General features: G+C 49.6%; 1 protein-coding gene across 3 annotated transcripts in view; it reads right to left on the reverse strand.

Moving 5' to 3' along the window:
- PPP1R12A (protein phosphatase 1 regulatory subunit 12A) overlaps positions 1–23,506 on the reverse strand; it is a 2,468,713-nt gene that overhangs the window by 1,279,468 nt on the left and 1,165,739 nt on the right. For all 3 annotated transcript variants that reach the window (XM_069629290.1, XM_069629288.1, XM_069629289.1), the window contains one exon: positions 11,228–11,318. In XM_069629290.1, coding sequence (XP_069485391.1) covers positions 11,228–11,318 — 91 coding nt within the window. The remainder of the gene's footprint in view (positions 1–11,227; positions 11,319–23,506) is intronic.

Genomic DNA, 23,506 nt, shown 5'->3' on the forward strand with positions numbered 1-23,506 from the left:
CCTCCCTGAGATCTATATATAGAGGAATTTGGCATATACCCCACCTAGAGACTGGCATGGAGTGAAGCAAATTGCTCGTCGAGACATACAGGAGGGGCTGGATGAAGGGTGGCTATAGATGTGTGAATATTGCATAGAGACTTGTTCAAAGTGTTGGGAGGTGGGTAAATGCACTTGCATTGAGGCAGCCTAGAGAGTACTACATGTTTATTTGTATCAATCTACACCATGCTCTGGTGCAACTGCCATGGATGCTAATACTCTGGGAACCCTCAGAGGGGCACATATAAAGTCTTGGGAATGGCAACTCTTCCCGGCGAGCGGTGTAAAATGGTACAGGCTCAACCTTGCCAATCCACTGAGCCCTCTCTGTAGTGTCACATGTTTTCCCTCTGTTTTTTGGAAGGGATACCTCCCAACCCCTCCTTTTGTTTGGTTTTTTAAATTATTTTCCCCTACCCCAAAACACTACTATTCCAATTCCCAACCACATAGGTACATTTTTTTTAAATTTGTTATTTTTTTTTTAAAGATAATTTGGCTTTCTTCGAGGTTCATTCTTTGTTTCATAATTCGATGATATCATTGTATACCGTGAAATACAAGTTGTGTGCTTTTTTTCACTGATTCGTGGTGCTGCGGTTTAATCCCAGGAATGGCATTCCTTTCCATTCTCATGTTTGTTATCTAATCTGTCTAATAGCCTGGATCTTTTAAAAGTGAGCTCTAGTGTTCATGTATTGTTTCTGATCAATAAAAAATTAATTTTATTTATAAAAATGTGTTTCAGTTGTACATTACAAGTTTTTCATATGATTACACATTTTATAATTATATACAATCATGACATATTGCCGGCAAAACCCTTTCAGAGGTAAAGTCCCCTGTGCCCCTCCACCATAGTGTGCCCCAAAGAACAAGTTACTCTCTTACCTGGTAATGTTCTTTCGATGGGATGGTCCGACGACGTATTCCATATCTATGGCAGTAATCACCACAGCTGTGCTGCTTCGGAAAATCTTCGGCGTCTGCGTCCTGCGACGATGACGTCGATACGCCGCCCTCGAGGACCTCCTCTGACAGCCGACATCACTGGATGTTATAAGTAGGACGCACGACGCCCGTAGCCTCAGTTGTAGTTTTTTCCCAGAACGTGTGCCAGCAGTCTTCTGCCAGTTTGACACACAAAGCTTTGCGGAAACGTAAGCTGCAATCGCATAAGAAATTCTGTAGTGGGGTAGGCAGGGAGGGAGCGATATGGTATACGTCGTCAGACCATCCCATCGAAAGAACGTTACCAGGTAAGAGAGTAACTTGTTCTTCGAGGGGATTGGGTCTTCCGACGTATTCCATATCTATGACAGACTCCCAAAGCAGTACCAATGCAAGGAGGTGGGAAAATAATTTATAAAACAGAAATTTAGCATGCCCAATCAAATTGAGGAGTAATGGACCGCCTTGCCAAAGGCCAGATCCTGCCCCCGGATGGAATCGAGGGAGTAGTGACGTACAAAGGTATGTACCAAAGCCCAGGTGGCTGCATCACAGATGCTACGAATATGAACACCCCTCTACAGGGCAGTAGAGGCAGCCATACCCCTGGTAGAATGGGCTCGTAAGCCTACCGGTGGGTCCTTACCCGCCAAGCGGTAACATTCAGAGATAACCAAAATAATCCAGCGAGACAAAGTCTGTTCCGTCACAGCTTGTCCCAAACGCTTTCCAGCGTAACGAATGAAGAGTTGATCGTCCACTCTGACCCGGGATGTGCGTGAAATGTAAAAGCTTAACGCTCTCCTAGGATCAAGCCTTATGGAGCCTTTCCTCCTCCTTAACAGGATGTGGAGGATAAAACACCGGAAGAACGACCTTCTGGCCTAAATGAAATTCTGACACCACCTTCGGAAGAAATGAAGGACAAACTCTAAGGACAACCCTGTCCTTATGAAACACAGTGAAGGGTGTCTTAACTGAAAGTGACTGTAACTCACTCTGCGAGCGGAAGTGACCGCAACCAAAAATACAGTTTTAAGGGTTAACAGTCTCAAAGGGCAGGAATGCAAAGGCTCAAATGGAGCACCCATCAGAAACTTGAGAACAAGGTTCAAATCCCAACCGGGCACCTGGAAAGGTGACGGAGGGAAGACATTAGTGAGCCCTTTCAGAAATTGAGAAATTAAAGGAATTTTAAAATAGGAACACTTCAGACGAGCACTTAAATATGGACAGCGCCACCAGGTAACCTTTAATGGTACCCACTTGAAGGCCCCTGTGGGCCAAAGAAAGCAAAAAAGACAGAACCATGGGAATGTCACATGCAAAAGGATCCACATTCTTAACCCTGCACCAGTCGCAGAACTTAAGGCAACGGAACAGGGAATTAGTTGCGGGCCGTCTGGCCGAGAGCAACACCTCCATCACATTTCAGGGAGGTCCCAATCCTTATACCTCAACCTTTCAGAAACCAAGCGTGAAGGTTGAGGAATCTGACCGCGTCTCCTAAGGCTCTGTTTGGAGGAAATTCCCGCGAACAGAACCTCTCGTACTTCTGGTTGACACTGGAGGCGAAGAGATCCAATTGAGGGGTCCCCCAAAGGACGAAGATCTCCAGGAGAATCTCCCGAGCCAACTCCCACTCATGAGAGATCGCGCTCTGCCTGCTCAGAGCGTCCGCCGTCTCGTTTCCGTCTCCAGCCAGATGAACTGCAGAGATCGAAACTTCCTGCTGGATTGCCCAGAACGAGAGCTGCATTGCCTCCCTGCACAGAGGCAGTGACCCTGCCCCCCCCCTTTTTCTTGAGGTAGTGCATGGCCACCGTATTGTCCGTCAGGATCAGGACACTTTTCTCGCACAGTTGGCAGAAAAGCCTTCAGGGCTAGCCTGACGGCCCTCAGCTCCAACAGATTGATATGGAGTCTGGACTCCGACGGAGACCAACGACCGCTGTCAACTCGTTGGCATGAGCTCCCCATCCCGTGAGGGATGCGTCCGTCAAGATCGTCATCTCCGGCCAGGGCAGCCAAAATGGAGCCCCCCTCATCAGATTGCCTTCATCGGCCCACCACAGAACGTCCTGGGTGACCGAGGACGGAACCTGAACAGGGTCCGACATCCTGCCGGAGGACAGACCACTGGCGCTTGAGTGCCCATTGCAAAGCTCTCATACGCATCCTGGCCTCTGGCACCAAAAGAATGCAGGATGCCATGAGGCCGAGCAATCTCAAGAACTCGACTGCTGGGAGACTCTGGGCAAGTTGAAACTAACCATCTGCTCAATGTGATGAGCCCTCACCTAGGGAGGAAAACACTGCCCCAGGGACGTGTCAAACACTGCTCCGATGTACTGCTCCGATGTACTGGAGCCGCTGAGTTGGTGTCAAATGGGACTTCTTTAAATTGAGGGAGAAGCCCAGTTTGTGGAGGGAGTGGCCGGTGACTGAAAGATGATCCAGGACATGCTCTGGAGAGCGGGCCCTGATCAACCAATCGTCCAGGTAGGGGTAGACGTGAATCCCCCCTTTTCTGAGGTGCGCTGCCACCACTACCATAAGCTTGGTGAAGACCCTCGAGGCGGAGGTCAATCCAAACGGCAGGACCCGAAACTGAAAGTGCGAGTCGCCAACCGCAAACCTCAGGTACTTCTTGTGCTTTGGATGTATCGGCACATGAAAATAAGCATCCCTGAGGTCGAGAGACACCAACCAGTCCTGAAATTGAAGGGCCTGGAGGACTTGAGAGACAGTAACCATCTTGAACTTGTCCTTCCTGAGGAGTTTTTTCAAACCACACAAGTCCATGATGGGTCTCAATCCCTAGTCTTTCTTGGAAATCAAAAAATAAGGGGAATACCATCCCTTGTTCCTCTCCGCTACAGGCACCAGTTCTATGGCACCTTTCTCCAGCAGGGATTGAATTTCCTGCGCAAGGAGCGGATCTGGACTCTTCAAAGAGAGATTCCCCGGTGGATTGTCTTGAGGCCTCTGCCGGAAAGGAAGACAGTAGCCGGGGGTTATGATCTCCAGAACCCACACATCTGAAGTAATGGCGCGCCACTCTGCAAGATGCTGCGCCAGCCTTCCCCCAACCGGCGAACCATGGGACATGGCCTCATGACTGAGCTGAAGCAGCTGCGGCGTTGCCTGAGGGCAAAGAGGCAACAGCCCGAGCGGCCTTGGCACCTCGAGTACCTTGTTTTCCACCTCTGGCACTCCTATGGTGGACCCTTTGACTGCCAGCTCCTCTCGCTTTACCAAAGGATGAGTAATAACAAAAGGAACCTCCCCTCCATTGCTGTCCCCTAGAACGAAAAGGCAGAGGTTGTCGAAGAGGTTGTCGAACTGTAGCGCCCAACGACTTCGCTGCAGCTTTTGAGGTCTGCAACCTCTCAAGGCTCTCGTCAGCCTTGCTGCCAAAAAGATATTCCCCGTCAAAGGGCATGTTGAGGAGCCGGGCCTGCACATCAGGAGCAAACCCCCGACTTCCGCAACCACGCAAACCTGCGTATCACGGTGCTCGCCACCATGGACCGGCTGACGCAATCTGCTATGTCCGAACCCGACTGAACAGCCTCACACATGGCATCCTTGCCATCCTGAACCATGGCAAGGAAACCATCCCATTCGCCCCCTTCGAGAATATGTTCAGCCGCCAAGGAAACACAGTTCCACAGAGTGTGCGTGAAACGTGACAAGGCACACATGGAGTTGGCCGCCTGAAGCGCCATACCCCCTGCAGAAAACACTTTCTTCGCCCAGCCGTTAAAACGCTTGTTGTCCCCATCCGGAGGGATGGTAGGATACGCCGCCTGCTTTGCCGGGGCCGTAGCCGCCTGCACCAGCAAACTCTCCGGAGTAGGGTGCTTGGACAAGTAGCAGGGGTCGCTACTGGCTGGGCAGTATTTTCGCGGCAAAGACTTGCCCACTGCCGGGAGACTCTCCGGAGCAGTCCAAGCCACCGCCACCCTCCTCTGTAGAGCCATATGAAATGGCAATACTGGGTCAGTTGGTGGACCAAGGTCGAGGATATCCGTAAGGTCATCCTGAAGAAACTCCCGCGGGGGAGTAGACCATCCCAAGTACTCGGTGACACTTGACATAAGGCGCTGGGTCGAGGAGTCGGCATGAGTGCCAGGCTCAGGCCTACAAAACTCCACCTCCGGAGAGGTGTCCAGCCCACTAGCATCGTGCAGGGACTGCCTCAGGTCCTCAAATTGGCTATGGCCTGAGAGAATCTCGTCTGGCACCGTATCAGGAACCATGCCATCATCAGAGCCCTCATCCACCTCTGAAATAAACTCAAGATGGCGGTAAGAAGGCACAGAATGTGAATCAAAGCCATGCTTGACCTTGGCCAGAGCCTTTCTAGAGGGTTCCACCGAGCCACAGGGCATCTGCATTGACAGCATCGACGGTGCCGACACAGTCCTTGAGGCCGGGGCCCCAAGCGTGTCCCTCGACGGCCGGGATGCCAATGGCGTCGACGACCTCGGCGCCACCAGCGTCGACGTCTTCCGTGAAGCCATCACAGGTTCACACGGTCTCGAGCGCGTCGAGGACCGGGACCTGGACCGGGCATGACGAGAAAGATTCCCCTTGTCCGAGCGGGACCTCTCCCACGAATCCTGACGACCACCCGAGCCCGAAGGCGTGCGAGCGGTGTCTCTCGACTGATCATGACCGACCCCACTCGGAGGCGCGGACGGACCAGTCCCCTGCGATTCGAGAATCGTCAACATTTTCTTCCTGAAGGAAGCCCACTCCTCTGGCGTTGCATGCTTGGTGGGGTAAGCGACCCGCCGACGGGCAGAGTCCTCGGATGAGGACAGGGTAGGCGACCGATGACGGCGCTTCCGGGAGTGCCTCGAAGAGGCAGAGGAGTGGCGAGACCGACTCCGGGACCGAGACCCATTGGACTTCCGACGACGACGCGGAGAGTCGCCCCTCGAGTCGTCCGTCGAAAGCCCGCAGACCTCGACTTCCGGGGCTTGGACACCTTACCTACCGATAACAACTTCTTGCGCACCCGCAAGGCTTTAGACGTGAGAGACTGGCAGTCGACACAGTCATCCGTGTCATGGGCCTCCCCGAGGCACCAGAGGCAGGTGTCGTGCGAGTCTATGACCGACAATTTGGACCCACAGTCCCCGCACTTCTTAAAGCCCGGACGCGGTGTGGAAGACGAGGTAGACATCCTCACGAAGAAAGACTTCACAATACCAAACAGGTTCAAGGAACCGAGAAACAGAAACTCCAAAGAGTCGAGGGGCGCCGAGATTCCCGAAGCGAACGCGTTCGCGGAAAAAACAGAACTGAGGCTACGGGCGTCGTGCGTCCTACTTAAAAACATCCAGTGACATCGGCCGTCGGATGAGGTCCTCGAGGGCGGCGTATCGACATCATCGACGCAGGACGCAGACGCCGAAGATTTTCCAAAGCAGCACAGCTGTGGTGATTACCGTCATAGATATGGAATACGTCGGAGGACCCAATCCCCTCAAAAAGCAATTTTCATGTGCTTAAAAGCATGTAATGTGCACTGCTAGTGCCGATTTCTCCCTCTGTGGCTTCCTGTTTCATGCATCCATTTCCCTGCCTTCCCAACCTCCCTCCCGACATGATTGGCCCATGAAAGCCAGGGCAAACTGAGGCCTAAAGACCTGCTGCCTATGCTGCACCAACGCCATTGCCTTGTCCACCCACCAGACTGCACACATCCAACTGATATCTTTAGCACCACACCTAACGCTAGGCTGCAGCTACCAGCCGGCAATAACATCAGCTGCACACACATCTGGTGCACCGACGCACCGTACAACACTATCTCACTCTACTCGCCAGAACTACGGTTCCCGAGGGCTTTGAACCTCCTAGTGCTTTGTGGTGATACCAATTATATATAGAGCGCTATATAAATGCAAAGTAACATAACAGGAGGGAGTGTGAGGAGTGTCAGGAGAGAGTCTCTAATTTTGGAAATGTTTGCAGCAAGTATTCAGCGAGGGGAGTGTAGACAAGTTTGGGACACTCTAGTACACCTATAAGGTAGTGATTAGGGGTGCAGCGTTAGGAAAGATGGGGCGACTTAAAGGGAGCATCCTGGCAGAATTGATTAGAATAGAGGAAGAAATGGGGGCGGAAAGACAGGTGGGCATAACTGGGGAAGAACCAGCCGACCTAATATCACAAAGGTTACATTGTTATACCATTTGGGAGAAGCTGGGGAAACTAGACTACAGGAAATATGTGCACAAATTACACGAAGAGGGTGATAAGCCGGGTAGACTTCTGGCCTGGTTAACGAAGCAGGACCCAAAAAGGAACAGATTAGTGCAATAAGAAATGGGATTGCGGAAGAGGTGAGGACCAAAGACGGCATCAACCAGGTATTTTCACAATTCTGCGAGAATTTTCTGTACTCTCAGAATCAAGAGGCAGATATCTCGGACATAAGTGACCCCTTGACCCAAATAGAACTACCAAAATTAACCAACGACCAGATGCAGATACTTGAGGCTCTGCTAACAGTAGAAGAACAAGAAGCTGTAATTCCCGACAGCCAAGACCCCAGGACCCGACTGGTTACCCAGTGAGTTTTACAAAAAATACAAGCAGACGCTGACACCTAAACTGCTTGAAGTCTATGAAGAGGCATACACACAGGGTCAATTACCAGTCAGTATGATAGAATCATTAATAATACCAGTCCAGAAGCCGGGGAAGTCAACACTAGTCTGCGGCTCATATAGGCCAATTTCCATGATCAGTCAGGATTTCAATACCCTGACAGCGACCCTGCCTAACAAGCTCAAGCAGGTCATACACAAGTTGGTGCACTCAGACCAGACTGGTTACGTCCCAGGGCGAAACACCATATGGAATTTGTGAAGGATGCACCACGTTACAGATCAGACTAACCCAAGACAAGGTGTGTGTAGTGGCATCTCTAGATGCAGTCAAAGCCTTTGACTCTGAACTGGACTGGCTATTGCATGTACTTAAGCACCTCTGAAAGGGGGAGGGCTTCCTGCAGTGGATTAGGTTGCTATATAGGAACCCCAGGGCGAGGGTGAAAATGGGTAGACACAGCTCAGCGGCATGGAAAATACACAGGGGCACAAAGCAGGGCTGCCTGTTGTCGCCAATGCTCTACATATTGGCCTTGGAACCATTGGCAGTCTTCCTGAGAGTGGAGAATAGTGAGACAAGAAGAGATCACGTCATTCACCTAGTCTCGCCCTACACAGACTACATGCTCTTATATGTCGCAAACCCACAAAATAACTTACCATATCTGTTAGAGGTAATAGGAGCATTTGCCAGGTTGTCCGGTATATCCATTAAAGAGAAATCCTCCCTGTACCCCCTAGCAGGACTCGGAAAAATTAGCACAGACAAACTGCCAGACTTAGGCTTGACAGGGGCGCTGCACACATTCCGTCATTTGAGGATAGATATATACCACAACGACACACAAGGCCAACATGCAAGTAGCGCTTGAGAAAACTGTAAAGTCAATAACATTCTGGAAGACACTGCCACTAGGGATTATAGGAAGAGCAGCCCTGCAGATGATGACAGTACTACCCCGCCTCCTAGGCTACTTCACAAACATACCCCACAACATTCCCAGGACATTCTTTAAACAATCAAACACAATAGCATGGGTATTCCTGCAGGGAGGACGAAGAAACAGATTGGCACTAAAAACACTGCAACGAGACTGAGTCAGGAGGGATTAAACTGCCTAATTTCGAGCGATACTACCTGGCAGGGCAGCTACAATATGTGGTACACTGGCTGGGCGATGAGACATCTATAGACACACTATTATTGCAGCCAGCACTGCGACACTGCTACCTGAGAGAGACAATATGGATGGAGAAGTCCTTATTCCGAACGCTCCCCACACTGGGTCGGACCCTCTGGAAGAAAGCGTGGAAAATTCAGGGGACCCCGGTTCCCTGCCCGGCACAGATCCTGCTAGCAAGACTTGTAAATACCCGACCTGACGCCCTTACACCGTATCGTGGCCACTGGAAAGCCAAAGGAATAGCACAGGTCGGATACTTCTACTTATAAAAGGAGGGACAATGGGTGGAATTCCAGACGCTGATAGAAGAATATGATGTACATAAAGGCCAATTCATGTTAAGAAATAGCATGGTAAACACAATTAAAAAAAAGGAGATGGCCAAATTTACCTGAGGGCACCGGAACAGTGGATGCATGATTCGACGTGGCCGAAGGAGGACACACTGTGTCCAGACTTTATTAACTGCTTCTGAAAAGCCACAAAACGCACAAACTGCTGGTACGAGGAAAGTGGGAGGCAGAACTCCAAAAAACCTTCACAGATCGAGCATGGTCAAGGGTCTTATGGTACATGAGGAAGGTCTACAGGAACACAAGGTTTAGGTCAACACAGCTCTACGTCATGCAAAGAGCGTACCTTACCCCCAGTAGAATATCCAAAGATGGGGAGTAGAGCAACCCAAAGCTGCCCACAATGCTTAATGGAAAATGTAGATATACTGCATATGTTCTGGGCCTGCCCAGTAGTAACATTTTGGGATGACATAAAGGCAAGTGCGGCACAGGGTGGAATCCACATGCAGGCATGGTCACCATAGTCTTACCTGCTAGGCCAGTTTCCGAGAAGTGGCAAGCCAAAAACACAGCCAAATTGAAAGATCTGATAATTATTCTGGCGTCGCATAGTGATGGTGTGGAAATCCAACACCGGCCCGACCACAGAAGCATGGTAGGCAGACTTAAAGCGATGGACACTGGCTGAAACAACAGTATGGACTACGGCATTACACAGAGGAGCAAGCGAAAGCAGTGATAAGATACTGGCATGAAACTCATTGGTACAGGAACTGTTTACACCCAGGGACGTAAATGACATGGACAATCCCAGTCTGCACGAAATCGCAGACATGGAAACAGGAGAAAATGAAGAGCAATGTTAGGAAAGAGCTCAAGTTAGAGGAGGAAACGACCTAACGTTAGATAACCCTAAAAGGTGAATATACCCAATTGCAAATAAGTAACAAGAGATCCGAGTATAGGCAACTAAGATTGTGCGCCGAGACAATGAAGATGTTGGACACTCCTGGCACGACGTGCTAGAATGAAAGTTATGTTATTTGTTGTGTGTTGTCTAAATGTTGTATAAAAAACAAAGTTAAAAAAAGTATTCAGCGAGGTCATTAGCTGCGAGAGTAAAGTTGATGGTCAGACTTAGATGCAAGCTCAATGTGCCTTGTAGCCTGCAAGGATGGTTGGAGTGAGTCAATGAGGTTTAGGTAGAATTCCCTTTTAGCTCCATCAAGAGTGGACTTGAGTGTGTACAGGGCAGAGAGGTAGAGTTATAGGTCCTCATGCGATTGGTCTCATACGATTAGATCAAGCCCAATTATCTTTTCATGAAGAGTAATACAAAATGGGTGAGAAGTTGAACAGTCAAGAAAGGGAAGGGAGGCATAAGAAAATAGTTATGGCTTGTGATTCGTGCAGTCAATAACATTTACTTGGGAATTATTTACGCAAAATACATCATTTCCATGTAAACCTTTTTTATTACACAAATCAGAAGTTACTTAGTAACTTTTTTTTCCTATCTAATAACTGACCTGCCGAGATAATGTCTGGGGGGCAAAACATGGCCATGTTGGCAACTTTAAGACAAGACAAACACACACTTTATTTGATTGTGTAATGACAAATACAATTGGTTAGCTTCTGATTTCATGTCGAGAAACTCCCATGTCAAATATGATAATTGCTTGGGTAAATTCCAAAAATATTCATTGTATATCTTATGCTGTGATGGCTCGGGACAATACATTTGATACAATACTGATTTTTTTCTCTCGTACTTGATGTATGTGTGTTTATTTATTACAATTGCATTTTTCTGTAATAGTTAATTTTGTGTATCGTAACATTGGTGCTACATAAAAGTCAGTTCTTAAATCCTTATTTCATATATAAAAATCCTTGCCCAAAAGCAGCATCATCATTTTACATCCAGGAATTTAGGAAGCTCTAAAATTGTTTATTTAAAAGAGCATTTACCTAGGCAAAATTAGGAACTATGTTGGTTCTTTTGCAGTAAACAGATACAAAAATGTTTTAGAAGTTTAATAAAATCTTAAGAAAAGAGTATTCTAATTCATTTGTTGATGATCAAGTCATACCAATCTGGGCATTTATAAAAACATACCTGTGTTGATCTTCTCGACTGTCTAGCCTGTCTGGATCTAGCTTTTCTTTGGGATTCAGACTCCTCATCTCGCACAGGGGTAAGGTATGATCTGAAAATAACAATTAGATTATTTAAAACCTATTCCGATATGACATTTTAGATTAGAAAATATGCCTTAAATAAGCAAACTAAAGTTTAGAATTCATTAACAATATTTGATGTTTAAAAGCTTGCAGTGGGAAAAAATGTTTACCCGTTGTCAGTAACTTCAGATTACCCAGTTGTAAACTTCTGCACTTGCGCTAACTATCACAGTTCTGTAAACATTCTGGGTAGCTATGTATTACCATACAAGACAAGACAAGACACCCTTGGAATTTAGAATGTGAGATGATTCCATCAAGTAGATCATTTGTAGTTTCATGCTATGCCAATCGTTTCTTCAACTTAGACTACACAAATACATTGTATTCAAATCCATAGGTAAACAGTATTTTTCAGCAAATACAACTAGCACTGTCAACACCAAACGTCTATATGTACAAAGCCAACATACATATTTTATTTGTTTTGCGAATGAAATGGCCCAAGAGTGCAGGAGTTGGCAGTGTCATTTAACTTGAGGGGCAGAGAGAGGGTATGGCCACTACCAAGTGTTAGGGAGATTTTCCTTTGCAAATCTTACACTCTCCCAGCAATGCTGCTAATCTCACTGGTAGCTCACTTACTTGAAAGGTCAGAGAGACTTCTCACTAACCTCCTGCATTTCCTTTGTCTTGGGGACGATCTGCCCTCTTTTTAAGGTCTCAGCCAGACTATATCCCTTTCCTTTGTTTGGCATCCATTATTTCCTATGGCAGCAACATCCAAAGTATGTAGTATGCTGCCAGTGGCTCCCAGCACCTTTTTTTAAGCAATGTCGTTATGGCTGCACTGGATAGACAATATGTGATTTATTTGCCTTTGCTGCAAAAGCCATTTCAAATGGTGGCCCCTGTTTTCCCTGTCCCAAAGTAATCATGTTGTTACTTTCCAGGCAGACGTGGAACAGACTGGTGGCGTTGTTACATGTTTAGCCTTTTTGTGGTTGCAATCTCATGCGCTGCAATAATGCACTTTAAGGGGACCATCTACTCAAGAAATCCTCCTTGCACATGTTGAGCCATGTTCAAGATGGCCTGACCCTGGTTGGATACACTAACTTGCAAGGTGAGGGAGGATCTTTTTTTCTTGATGCTAATTGGGAGGCTTCTTGCAAAAAGGCTTTGAAGGCTCTCGTGTGTCAGTCAGATGGTGGGAATTGGCAGCTCCAGGGTGGGCAGTATTTCACCCTAACCAGCATTCTTCCAAGGGCTTGGACGTCAGAAGTGTCCTTATTGGAGGGCTAGGGTCTCTTGCTGCCCAAAAATCGGGATAGAAGACGACTAGTTGGATGAAGAAACTAAGTTGACAACTTGAGGTGGGAAGACCCGAAGAAGAAAACGACCACGGGACACCTGAAGACAGTTGCATAAAATTATAAGTTACTCACCGTAGTGACTAAGGTACTCCCTCGTTAGGGACGGGAGATGGAACCTTTTTCACCTGAAAAAAAATGTTCTTCCCCTTTAAAATCAGAGGGGCGTGGCCCTGGGAGCATGCGCTCCTCTGACTCTGCCCACCGGCGCTACTCCTCATTACCCATTGACGCGTCGACAATATTACCATTGCCTAATGACACTAGTTTTATTAGGGGGGAGGATGGTGGGACGTATGGAGGAAAGGGGACTAGGAGTATGTCAGTCACTACAGTAAATAACAAAATGACTTCTACGTCCCCTTTCCTCCATACTGTATGGGCGATTACAACTGAATGTAGCCCCAGGGTGGAGAGGTGATCCACCTTAAGAAAACAAGTTCCTTAATACTGCCTGAACAAATGCTGCATCCGACCTTGAGCCGGCATCCAAACAGCAGTGCTTGCAGAAGGCCGAAGGAGTGGCCCATGTGGCCGCCTTGCTGATGACCTGCCAAGGAACGTGTGTAAGGGAGAATGCTCTTATAAGGCTAATTTCCCAAACCTCATGAGTCCCCCAGCAGCTTTGCTGGATTTTTGGGGTTTGTTTTTTTCTCCTGCTAAGAGTGAGACTCTTTTCCTCCAACTCTTAGGCATGATTTGAGGTATGTCTTGGACTCTGTGTGCTTATGGGCTATGGGGTTTTCTTATTACTCCATAGGGTATTTTTTTATGTGTGTGTTACACAACACCCTCAGTGCAGTAACACAGGGGTGTCATAGTGACCCCCAAACAGACTCCATACCCTGGGACTGACGACTGTCTCCCAGGGCACGTAAAGTCACCATTGACTTTACTAGTCCTAAATTGTGAACAGAACCAGTACAAATCATCATATTGTGGAAGTACTGGAAGGGGTTAATTAAATTGGCCCTGGGTCTGTTTTCAAGGGGGCACTGTCCAGTCCCCCCTTGTCGGATTTCTGGCTGGTGGCAGTGGTTACCACACGAAATATTGCACCGGAATATTCTCTATGGGATTTTCCCATTGATTTTAAACGAACCACTTTTTGGTGCAATGTTAAAGATACCGCCAGTTTATTTATTTAATATTAAATCAACGGTTGGGTCTTTTTGCCAGAACTCTTTTCAAAAAATGGCGTTCGAGTCCGTCTCTGTAACTCGGACCAAGGTCGAGCCCTTTGTTCCACTTTTTGGCAGGCTTCTCCACAGAAGCCCCCCAAATGGTGCCACTCTGTCTGGGTTCCACAGGATGGGTGGGGAGGGGAATTGGCACCCTGGACTGCGTTGCCTTAGCAACTCAAGTCACACTCTGTTCTGATTGGGCCAGTGGTGAGCCACCGGGCTCACCACTTAGCATGTTTGAGTGACAGCTAGGCTGTTGAATGGGGGTTTTTCTGCATAAAAGCAGGGCCTTTGGGACTGGAACTTCAGAAGTCGCCACAGGACCTAAGAATCCGAAGAGGGAAGAAGCTGAGACATCTGCAACGAGGACACCACCGGTGAAGCCCTGCTGCAACTACCTCACCACTTTCCAAACAAGAGAAGATCTTTTGCTGGACGAGTCTTCTTCCTCTGAGCTGGTGGGACCAACCAGCTCACCCCTTACGCCTTCCAAAGACGTCTCTTGGTCGAATCGCCCATGCCAAGCACCCCGGCAGCCGGATAGCCAAGCTTCACCACTTTGACCGCGAATAAAAGGAACGCACCTTTTACTGACAAAACTCTGCAGCTGGTTTCATCCCTGTGCAGTGCAACGACTCCTCATTTCCTCCTCGACGAGATCCTCTTCCCCTGGTCGAAACAACGAACTGCAACCACTGCCAGGAGCAACTGCCACCGCTGGAGCTTCCTCTCTCTTTAAGGTACTGTGTCCTGCCTGGCTTTCCTTTCTTCGGTTTGCCCAAGGTGACCCTAAAATCCTAGACTTTGCAACTGGGTTGGCCCCAGACCTAACTTTACCTTCTTGAACCGCCCCAATCTCTTTTGAACATTCTGCAAAGACTTAGTGCATTTTAAATCGTGTGATCCTGGGCACATTTCGCTTTGCTCCATTTAAAGTGGGCCTGGCCTATGAACTTTGGCTCTACAGTATATACTGCCTTTATTCCCTTGCTGAGAACTCCTAAAAGTGTTGGGACCTGTTTTATTTCTATGCTCTGCCTTTTTCTCTCCCTTTAACTGAACTATTGGAGTGCCATCAGGTTACGTGCTCACATCTGTTTTAATAAATCGTGGTGTTTTAACTCTGACTTGTCCGATAGTTATCAAGGGAGGTGTGTATACTTTACCTGTGTTTTAACTTGCTTTTGATTTAGAGTGCTAGTACATTGCCTAAAGTTTGTTTTAAATAAATAATTATATACTTTTGATACAAAGCTCTGGTCAGTGTTTGTTTGCTCTACGATGTTTATAGCCGTATTGTGTATACTCTATATACTGCCCTACTCTTCTTGAGAGAGTTCTGACTGCTCAGCCACAGCTACCAGGTAAATCTGGGTGGTGCAGACTGCTACCAATTGGTTTTACTGCTTACTCCTGTAGTCTTAATCTTTTTGCAGTGTTCCCCAAGGGAACTGCACAGGATTCTGCCTACCAACGTGCCTCTGGAACGCGACTGCTGTGGCCTTGACTGATAGTGTGGGCATGCATGTTTTCCAGAAGACGTTTGTGCTGCACCTCATGGCCGAAACCATCCATCTTGCTATGGAGGCCTTAGAAGCCTGATATCCTCGCATTGACCCCGCCAAAGGTGACAAAGAGCCTCCGATTTGCAGAAGCTCTTGATTCTGTCCAGGTAGAATTTTAGAGCGTGCCTAACATCTAGACAGTGCAGTACCCTCTGAGCATCTTCCTTAGGGTCTGCAAATAAAGTAGGTAGCACCATCTCCTCATTTAGTTGAAACAAAGATACTACCTTAGGCAAGAACGCAGGATGCGTTCTAAGCACCACCTTGTCCCTATGAAGCGTAGTGTAAGGCTCCGAAGCCACCAAAGAACAAGTTACTTTCTTACCAGGTAACGTTCTTTTGATGCGATGTTCCGACGACCAGATGGCCCAGAACCAGAGTTGCATCGCCTCTCTGTACAGAGGAAGAGACCCTGCCCCCCCCCCCCCTTTTGTTGAGGTAGTGCATGGCCACTGTATTGTCCGTCAGAATCAGGACATTCTTCCCCCTCTCAGACGGCAGAAAATTCTTCAGGGCTAGCCTGAGGGCCCTCAACTCCAACAGACTGATATGGAGTCTGAACTCCGACGTAGACCAACGACTGCTGACTGTCAACTCGTTGGCATAAGCTCCCCATCCCGTGAGGGATGCATCCGTCACAATTGTCACCTACGGCCAGGGTAGCCAAAATGGAGCCCCCTTCATCAGATTACCTTTTACAGCCCACCACAGAAGATCCTGGGCGACCGAGGGCGGCACCTGAACGGGATCCGACATCCCGCCGGAGGACTGTGACCACTGCATCTTGAGAGCCCACTGCAGAGATCTCATCCGCAGCCTGGCCTCTGGCACCAGGAGAATGCAGAATGCCATGAGGCCGAGCAACCTCAAGAACTCGAACCCCGAGAGACTCTGGGCACGTTGAAACTCTGCAGAATGTGATGAGCCCTCACCTGGGGAGGCGAACACTGCCCCACGGATGTGTGGAGCACTGCTGCAATGTACTGGAGCCGCTGGGTAGGTGTCAAGTGGGACTTCAAGTTGAGGGAGAAGCCCAGCCTGTGAAGGGAGTGGCAGGTGACTGACAGATGATCCAGGACTTGCTCGGGAGAGCACGCCCTGATAAACCAATCATCCAGGTAAGGGTAGACGTGAATCCCCACTTTCTTGAGAAACACTGCCACCACCACCATGATCTTAGTGAAGACCCTCGGGGCGGAGGTCAATTCGAACAGCAGGACCCAAAACTGAAAGTGCAAGTCGCCAACCGTGAACCTCAGGTACTTCTTGTGCTTGGGATGAATCAGCACAAGAAAGTAAGCGTCCTTGAGGTCGAGAGACACCAACCAGTCCTGAAGTTGAAGGGCCTGTAGAACTTGAGAAAGAGTAACCATCTTGAACGTGTCCTTTCTGAGGAGCTTGTTCAAATCACGCAAGTCCATGATGGGTCTCAATCCCCGTCTTTTTTCGGGATCAAAAAATCTGGGGAATACCATCCCTTGTTCCTCTCCGCTACAAGCACCAGTTCTATGGCGCCTTTCTCCAGCAGGGATTTGATTTCCTGCGCAAGGAGCGGATCCGGACTCTTCAAAGAGATTCCCTGGAGGATTGTCGTGAGGCCTCTGCCGGAAAGGAAGACAGTAGCCGTGGGCTATGATCTCCAGATCCCACACATCTGAAGTAATGGCATGCCAATCTACAAGATGCTGCGCCAGCCTTCCCCCAACCAGCGAACCATGGGACATGGACTCATGACTGAGCTGAAGCAGCTGCGGCAGTGCCTGAAGGCAAAAAGGCAACTGCCTGAGCGGCTTTGGCATCTCGAGTACCTTTTTTTCCACCTCTGGTACTCCTACGTTGGACCCCTTGACTGGCAGCTCCCCTCGATCTACCAAAGGATGAGTAGTATCGAAAGGAACCTCCCCTCCATTGCTGTCCCCTAGGATGAAAAGGCGGAGGTTGGCGAACTGCAGCGTTCAATGACTTCGGTGCAGCTTTGGAGGTCTGCAACCTCGAAAGGTGTTACGCTCATCTGGCTCCCAGAGGCGTCGAGCGGAACTGGACAGCTGCAGTCTCCACCAATGTGACGCATAGGGCCGAGATGACGGACTGGACTGGCCCACCTAGCTTCGTTTGCTTGGCCCGTAGGAATATTCTTCTGCAAATGGAGAAAGGGAATTAACCACCCGTGGAGTTGAGCGTAAATCCCCCCACCCCCGCTGTTCTCCCCACAGATCACCTTTGATGTCCCCTCTTATAGTCTCACCTGATGGTTTGAAAAGATGCGCTCTCCATCCTGCATTGAGCGCAGGGGCGTGTTGATAACCAGTTGCTTCACTGGCTCAAAGGAATTGGCGAGTTCCAGAACAATACTGACTCCGAGATTCCCGGCAAGACGCCGTAAGTATAAAGTTCGTAAGAGTTCAAATGCCTGACTTTCACTCTTGTCCGATTCCTTGCAGGTTGCAGCTTGACCCTAATGAAGAGTTCCTCGTGGCAACCGGTAGTATTCTGGTAAGGATTTGTATTTTCCCACAGTTCGATAAAATAATGTCAATATGTAACCTGTTGCTTTCTCCCTTATTCAGGCGCTGAGAGAAAGTATGAAGTCTTGGGGAAAAATACCTCCGGCGGTAAAATCAGGTAAGTCTATTGTGGTGAGGAGGGTTCCCCTTGTTCATCTCTTTGTTTCACCTTGCTGTCCTTTTGTTTCCCCTTAGGGGCTGGGGTTCGGCGAAGATGCAGTGGAAGCTCCGCCGACCCGTGAAGAGGAATAGTACCCCCGGTGGTAAAATCAGGTAAGTCTATGGGAGGGGTAACTAATATTCCTCTGCGTATTCCCTTGGCTCACCTTGCTGTTCTTGTCTTCTCCTTAGGTGCCGGAGTGCGGCGGGAACATGCAGGAGGATGCGGTGGAATGTGAAGATCCTGCGAAGGCCGGTGAGTTCAGCGTGGCGCTGCAGCAGGCGAGGCAACGCGCATAAAATAACTTCTTTCTTCCAGCTCGAAGGCGCGATGGATCGGGAATTCAGGTAAGGATCAAAGGTATTGCTCTTGTTCTAACCTTTTCTCCTTCTTTCTCCCTTTTTCTAGGAGCTCCAAACTCGAGGCGGGCGTGGCAGAAGGCTGGATGGAGACTTGCAGGCACGGTGAGCGTTACGCTGCTGGATGCAGAATAACGCGAAGCGTGTGGTGCTCTTCAGGCGTGGTTTAAATAGCCTCCAAAGTAGTCCCAGGTAAGAATTCCTCCCCAGCCCCGCCCGAGTAAAAAAATAGTCCCCAAGTAAAGTAGTCCCTTCCAAGCCTCTTTTGGCTTGGAGCTCTTGCAGCATGTTCTGCATCAGGTAAGTTTGCAGCATGGTCTGCATCAGGTAAGTTTTAATCTATGAGCCTGGCGCCTATGGCGCCAGGACTGAGACTCCATATGAGCCTGGCGCCATAGGCGCCAGGACTGGACCCAAATAGCTCCCGCAACCACACAAATCTGCGCATCACGGTGCTCGCCGCCATGGACCGGATGACACAGTCTGTCACGTCCAGACCCGATTGAACGGATTCACACATGGCATCCTTGTCATCTTGTACAAGGGCAAGAAAATCATCCCATTCCTCCCCTTCGGGAATATGTTCAGCCGCCAAAGATACACAATTCGACAGAGTGCGAGTGAAACGTGCTAAGGCACACACAGAATTGGCTGCCTTCAAAGCCATACCCCCTGAAGAAAATACTTTGTTCGCCCAACTGTCAAAACGTTTGTCGTCCCTATCAGGAGGGATGGTAAGGTACGACGCCTGCTTTGCTGCGGCCGTAGCCGCCTGCACCACCAAACTCTCCGGAGTGGGGTCCAAAGTCAAGTAGCCGGGGTCACCACTGGCTGGACGATATTTTTTCCATAAACTACTTATTCACCACCGGGAGACACTCCAGAGCAGTCCAAGCCGCCGCCACCCTTCTTTGCAAGGCCATATGAAATAGCAGTACCGGGTTAGTTGGTGGACCCTGATCCAAGATATCTGTCAGGTCATCCTGCAGAAAATCCACTGGTGGCGCAGATCACCCCAAGTACTCAGTCACCCTCGACATGAGACGCCGGTATGAAGACTCTGTGTGCGTGCCAGGCTCAGGCCTACCGAACTCAACCTCCGGAGAGGTGTCTAGACCACTGGCGTCATGCAAAGACTGACACAGGTCTTCCATCTGGCTATGACCAGACAATAGTTTGTCCGGAACCTCATCCGGAACCAAACCATCATCAGACCCTTCATCCACCTCAGAGATGTAATCCAGAGGCTGGAATAAATCCCTGGATGAGGGCACAGAAAAAGGTTCAAATACAGGCCTCACCGACTTCTTCAGGGCCTTCCTCGGAGTTTCCACCAATGCACAGGGTACCACCGGTAAAGCCTCCACAAAAGGCGTCGATGGAATCTGTGGCGCCGACAGCTTCGACACAGGCCTCAAGGCCAGAGCCCCAAGCGTGTCCTTCGACGGCCTCCGCGCCGATGACTTCCTCAGAGGTGGAGCCTCGAGAGAGTCCCTCGACGGTCATGGCGCTGATGGCGTCGACGTTTTAGAAGACCTCACAGGCTCCGACGGTCTAGATGGCGTCGAGGACCGGGACCTGGACCTGGAATGGGCATGTCTAGAGCGATCAACCTTGTCCAATTGGGACCTCGACAGCTCGCGATGATGACGCCGACCGCCCGAGTCCAAAGGCGTGCGAGCGGCGGCCCTAGCGCGGTCCTTGCCGGCTTCTTTCAAAGGCGCGGACGGAACGGAGCCCTGCGATTCAAAAATCGTCTTCATCTCCTTGCGAAATGCATCCCATTCCGCCGGAGATGAATGCTTGTTGGAACAAGCTACCCGCCGTCTAGCGGAGTCCTCGGACGAGGAAGGTGACAGGTGACGGTGCTTCTGCGAGTGCCTAGAAGAGGCAGAGGAACGGCGGGACCCACTCCGGGACCGAGACCCCCTGGACTTACGCCGACGCAGAGAGTCGCCCCTCGAATAGTCGGTCGAAAGCCAAGAGGATTTCGACTTTCAGGGTTTAGAAACCCAACCTACAGATAGCTTCTTCTTCCACTCCCGCAAGGCCTTCGACGTCAAAGACTGGCAATCGTCACAGCCATCGGTAGCGTGGTCCTCACAAAGGCATCAGAGACAGACGTTGTGCGGGTCTGTAAGTGACATCTTGGAACCGCAGTGCCGACACTTCTTGAAACCCGACTGCGAGGTAGAAGACGAAGACATGATACCTTCACAAACACCATGTTCGAAGAACCGATAGAAACAGAAGAACCGAGGCGCGCCGAGATCTCCGAAGCGAACACGTTCACAGAAAAAACAGAACTGAGGCTACAGGTGTCGTGCATCCTACTTATAACATCCGGTGACGTCGGCCGTCGGAGGAGGTTCTCGAAGGAGCGTATCAACGTCATGAACGCAGGACGCAGAACATTTTCCAAAGCAGCACAGCTTTGGTGATTACTGTCATACATGTGGAATGCGTCTGAGGAACCAATCTCCTCGAAGCTTGGATTCCGCTGACCCTGCGTGCAGATGTAAGACCCACCAAGAGGGCTGTCTTAATGGTGACTAGCCTGATGTCCGCGGACGCCATTGGCTCAAATGGTTTATGCACCAAAGGCGTCCAACACTACAATGAAGTCGTAAACGGGTGTGGCTTCTTCATAGGTAGGTAGAGCCTGGTGAAGCCTGCCAAATGTCTTTTAGCCACCGGGTTGGAGGATGAGAAAAGGTCCTCCGCTGAGTTCTGGAAGGCTCTGATGGCCACCAGATAGGTGCGGCATGGGTCTATTTGCATCCCCAGTGTGCAAGGTGTACTGAGAAGGATAGCACATCATCCAACATGCAAGTTAGATCGTCCTCCTTTGATTCCGCCCAGTGGCAAAACCTAGTTCACTTGCTTTGCCCTGGCTCCTAGTAGCATCGCTCCTAACGGCTTGTATGATGTCTAGATTAGCCTGTGTCAGACGCAGATGCCTTAGTGTGACCTGTTCAGGAACCACGCTGCAAGAGCCAACTTCTGTGGGGCGGGGTGGATGACTATGCCTCCCTGCTGTAATAGTAGATGAGCTGGGCCCGACGGAAGGTGCATCAGTGGCAGGTCCTGAAGGCTGAGCAGATCCGAGAGCCATGGCCTCGCTGGTGACGAAGGAGCTATCAGAATGATACTGAGTTGCCGGGACTCCCTTATCTTGCAGATCACCCTGTGTACCAGGGGAGTGGGAGGGAAGGCATATGCATTCATGTTGTTCATTGGATCTGTAACACATCACACAACAAGCCGAGGCCCTGTTGCTGCCAGGATCCAAACTGAGGGCACCTCCTGTTGTACCAGGTGGCGAAGAGGCCCACCTGAGGATGCCCCCATCTGTCGAAGATCCCCTGAAGGACCTGATCGATCAATGATATAATAGGTTATTTATAACGCGCTTAATACCCAGAGGTTTCTAAGAGCGGACCCGGGAATCGAACCTGTGTTGCTCCATGTCGTCTTGCTTCCAAGGCAAGCACGTTGCTGTTGAGCTATACTCCCGAGACAATGGCCATTCATACTTGTCAGCCTGCTGAGCCTGTCCGCCTCCAGGTTTACCTCCCCCAGGAGGTGGATCGCAGTCAAGTGTATGCTGTTTACCAGAGCCCACTCCCAAATGTTGACTGTAGACTGCAGAGGGGATGAGACCTGGTGCCCCCCTGCTTATTGATGTAATACATGCTGGTGGAGCTATCTGTTTGAATGAGGATCGCCTTGTCACTGATCATAGGGAGGAAGGCTTTCAGTGCGAGCCACATGGCCATCAACTCGAGCCAGTTATGTGGGCCACCTGCTCCTGATGGGACCAAACCCAATGGGCACTGGGTGTCCAGGGTAGCTCCCCAGCCCTCTAGGGATACGTCAGTAGTGATGGTAACCTGAGGTGCTGGTTGCCGGAAGGGCCTGCATATCCGCAAGATGTCATCCGTGCTCCACCAGACTAGGTCCTGGTGGAGATGCAGAAGGATGCGGACCAGCTATGCCTGGGAACCCTTCTCCTGACTCCAGGAGGCTGCAAAGTGTCACTGCAAGTGCCTCATTTTGAGCCTTATGTATGGCACTGCCAGGAGACAAGCTGCCATGATGCACAGGAGGTGTTGGTACCACCATGCCGAGGTCACTCCTCTGCTGAGAACATGCCTAGTGGCCCTCTTTATAGCTGTGATCTTGTCCTCCGAGGGGAAAAACTCTCTCGGAGCTCGTATCCCAGATGAGGTCCAGGAAGGTTAGATTCTGTGTAGGCTCCAGCTGGGACTTGAAATGGATGGAAAAAGCCAACTCGTATACTCATGAGGGCGGAAGGTGTGCGCTAGACTGCCTCCGGAGACCCTGCACTGACAAGCCAGTCGTCTAGGTATGGATATACGTGGTGACTTTGGGCCCTGAGGAGGGCTGACACCGTGTTCATTAGTCTTGTAAATACTCTGGGGGCTGAAAGGAGGTCAAAGGGTAGAACTGCTGTAAGTATGCAGCCTTCAGATCCAGGGATCACATCCAATCCCTCATGCAATGTGTCTCTGCTAAGCGCTGGGGTAACCATCTTGAACATTTGAAGAGGAAGGGAAAGGTCCAACACAACTCTCAGGCCCGCCTGTATGGCGGAAATCCACGAGTAGAAGCCCAGACTACGCTGGGGGGGGGTGGGACTTCTTCCACTGCCTGACTCTCTATGAGCAATCGAAGCAAGGGATGTCCATACTGTATAGAGGAAAGGGGACAGGACGTAGGAGTAAGAAGTATCTTCAAGCTTTGCCTTTAGGATGAGTCAACAATTATTTAACGTTCATGGTTCCCTTCCAAGTCTTCTATGCACCAATGGCAGTTTTCCTTTTGACACAAAAGCAAGCTTCCTTGTTAGCATATAGGGGTTGTCTGGTCTTGATGCAGTTGTTAGACTAAACGGTCCACCCATTACAGGTCATGCAACCAGGAACTTCAAGTTCTCATTGACTAGTTCCATATTCAGCAAAACAAGTGGTTTCTCAAATGCAGCTCCACAACGAACACTTTCTCAGCCTTGACTTCAACTCTGCAATCAGAGTCCTTCATCCAAC

Source organism: Ambystoma mexicanum, chromosome 12 (assembly GCF_040938575.1).
Source record: "Ambystoma mexicanum isolate Mex_15411 chromosome 12, UKY_AmexF1_1, whole genome shotgun sequence".
Lineage (NCBI taxonomy): Eukaryota > Metazoa > Chordata > Amphibia > Caudata > Ambystomatidae > Ambystoma > Ambystoma mexicanum.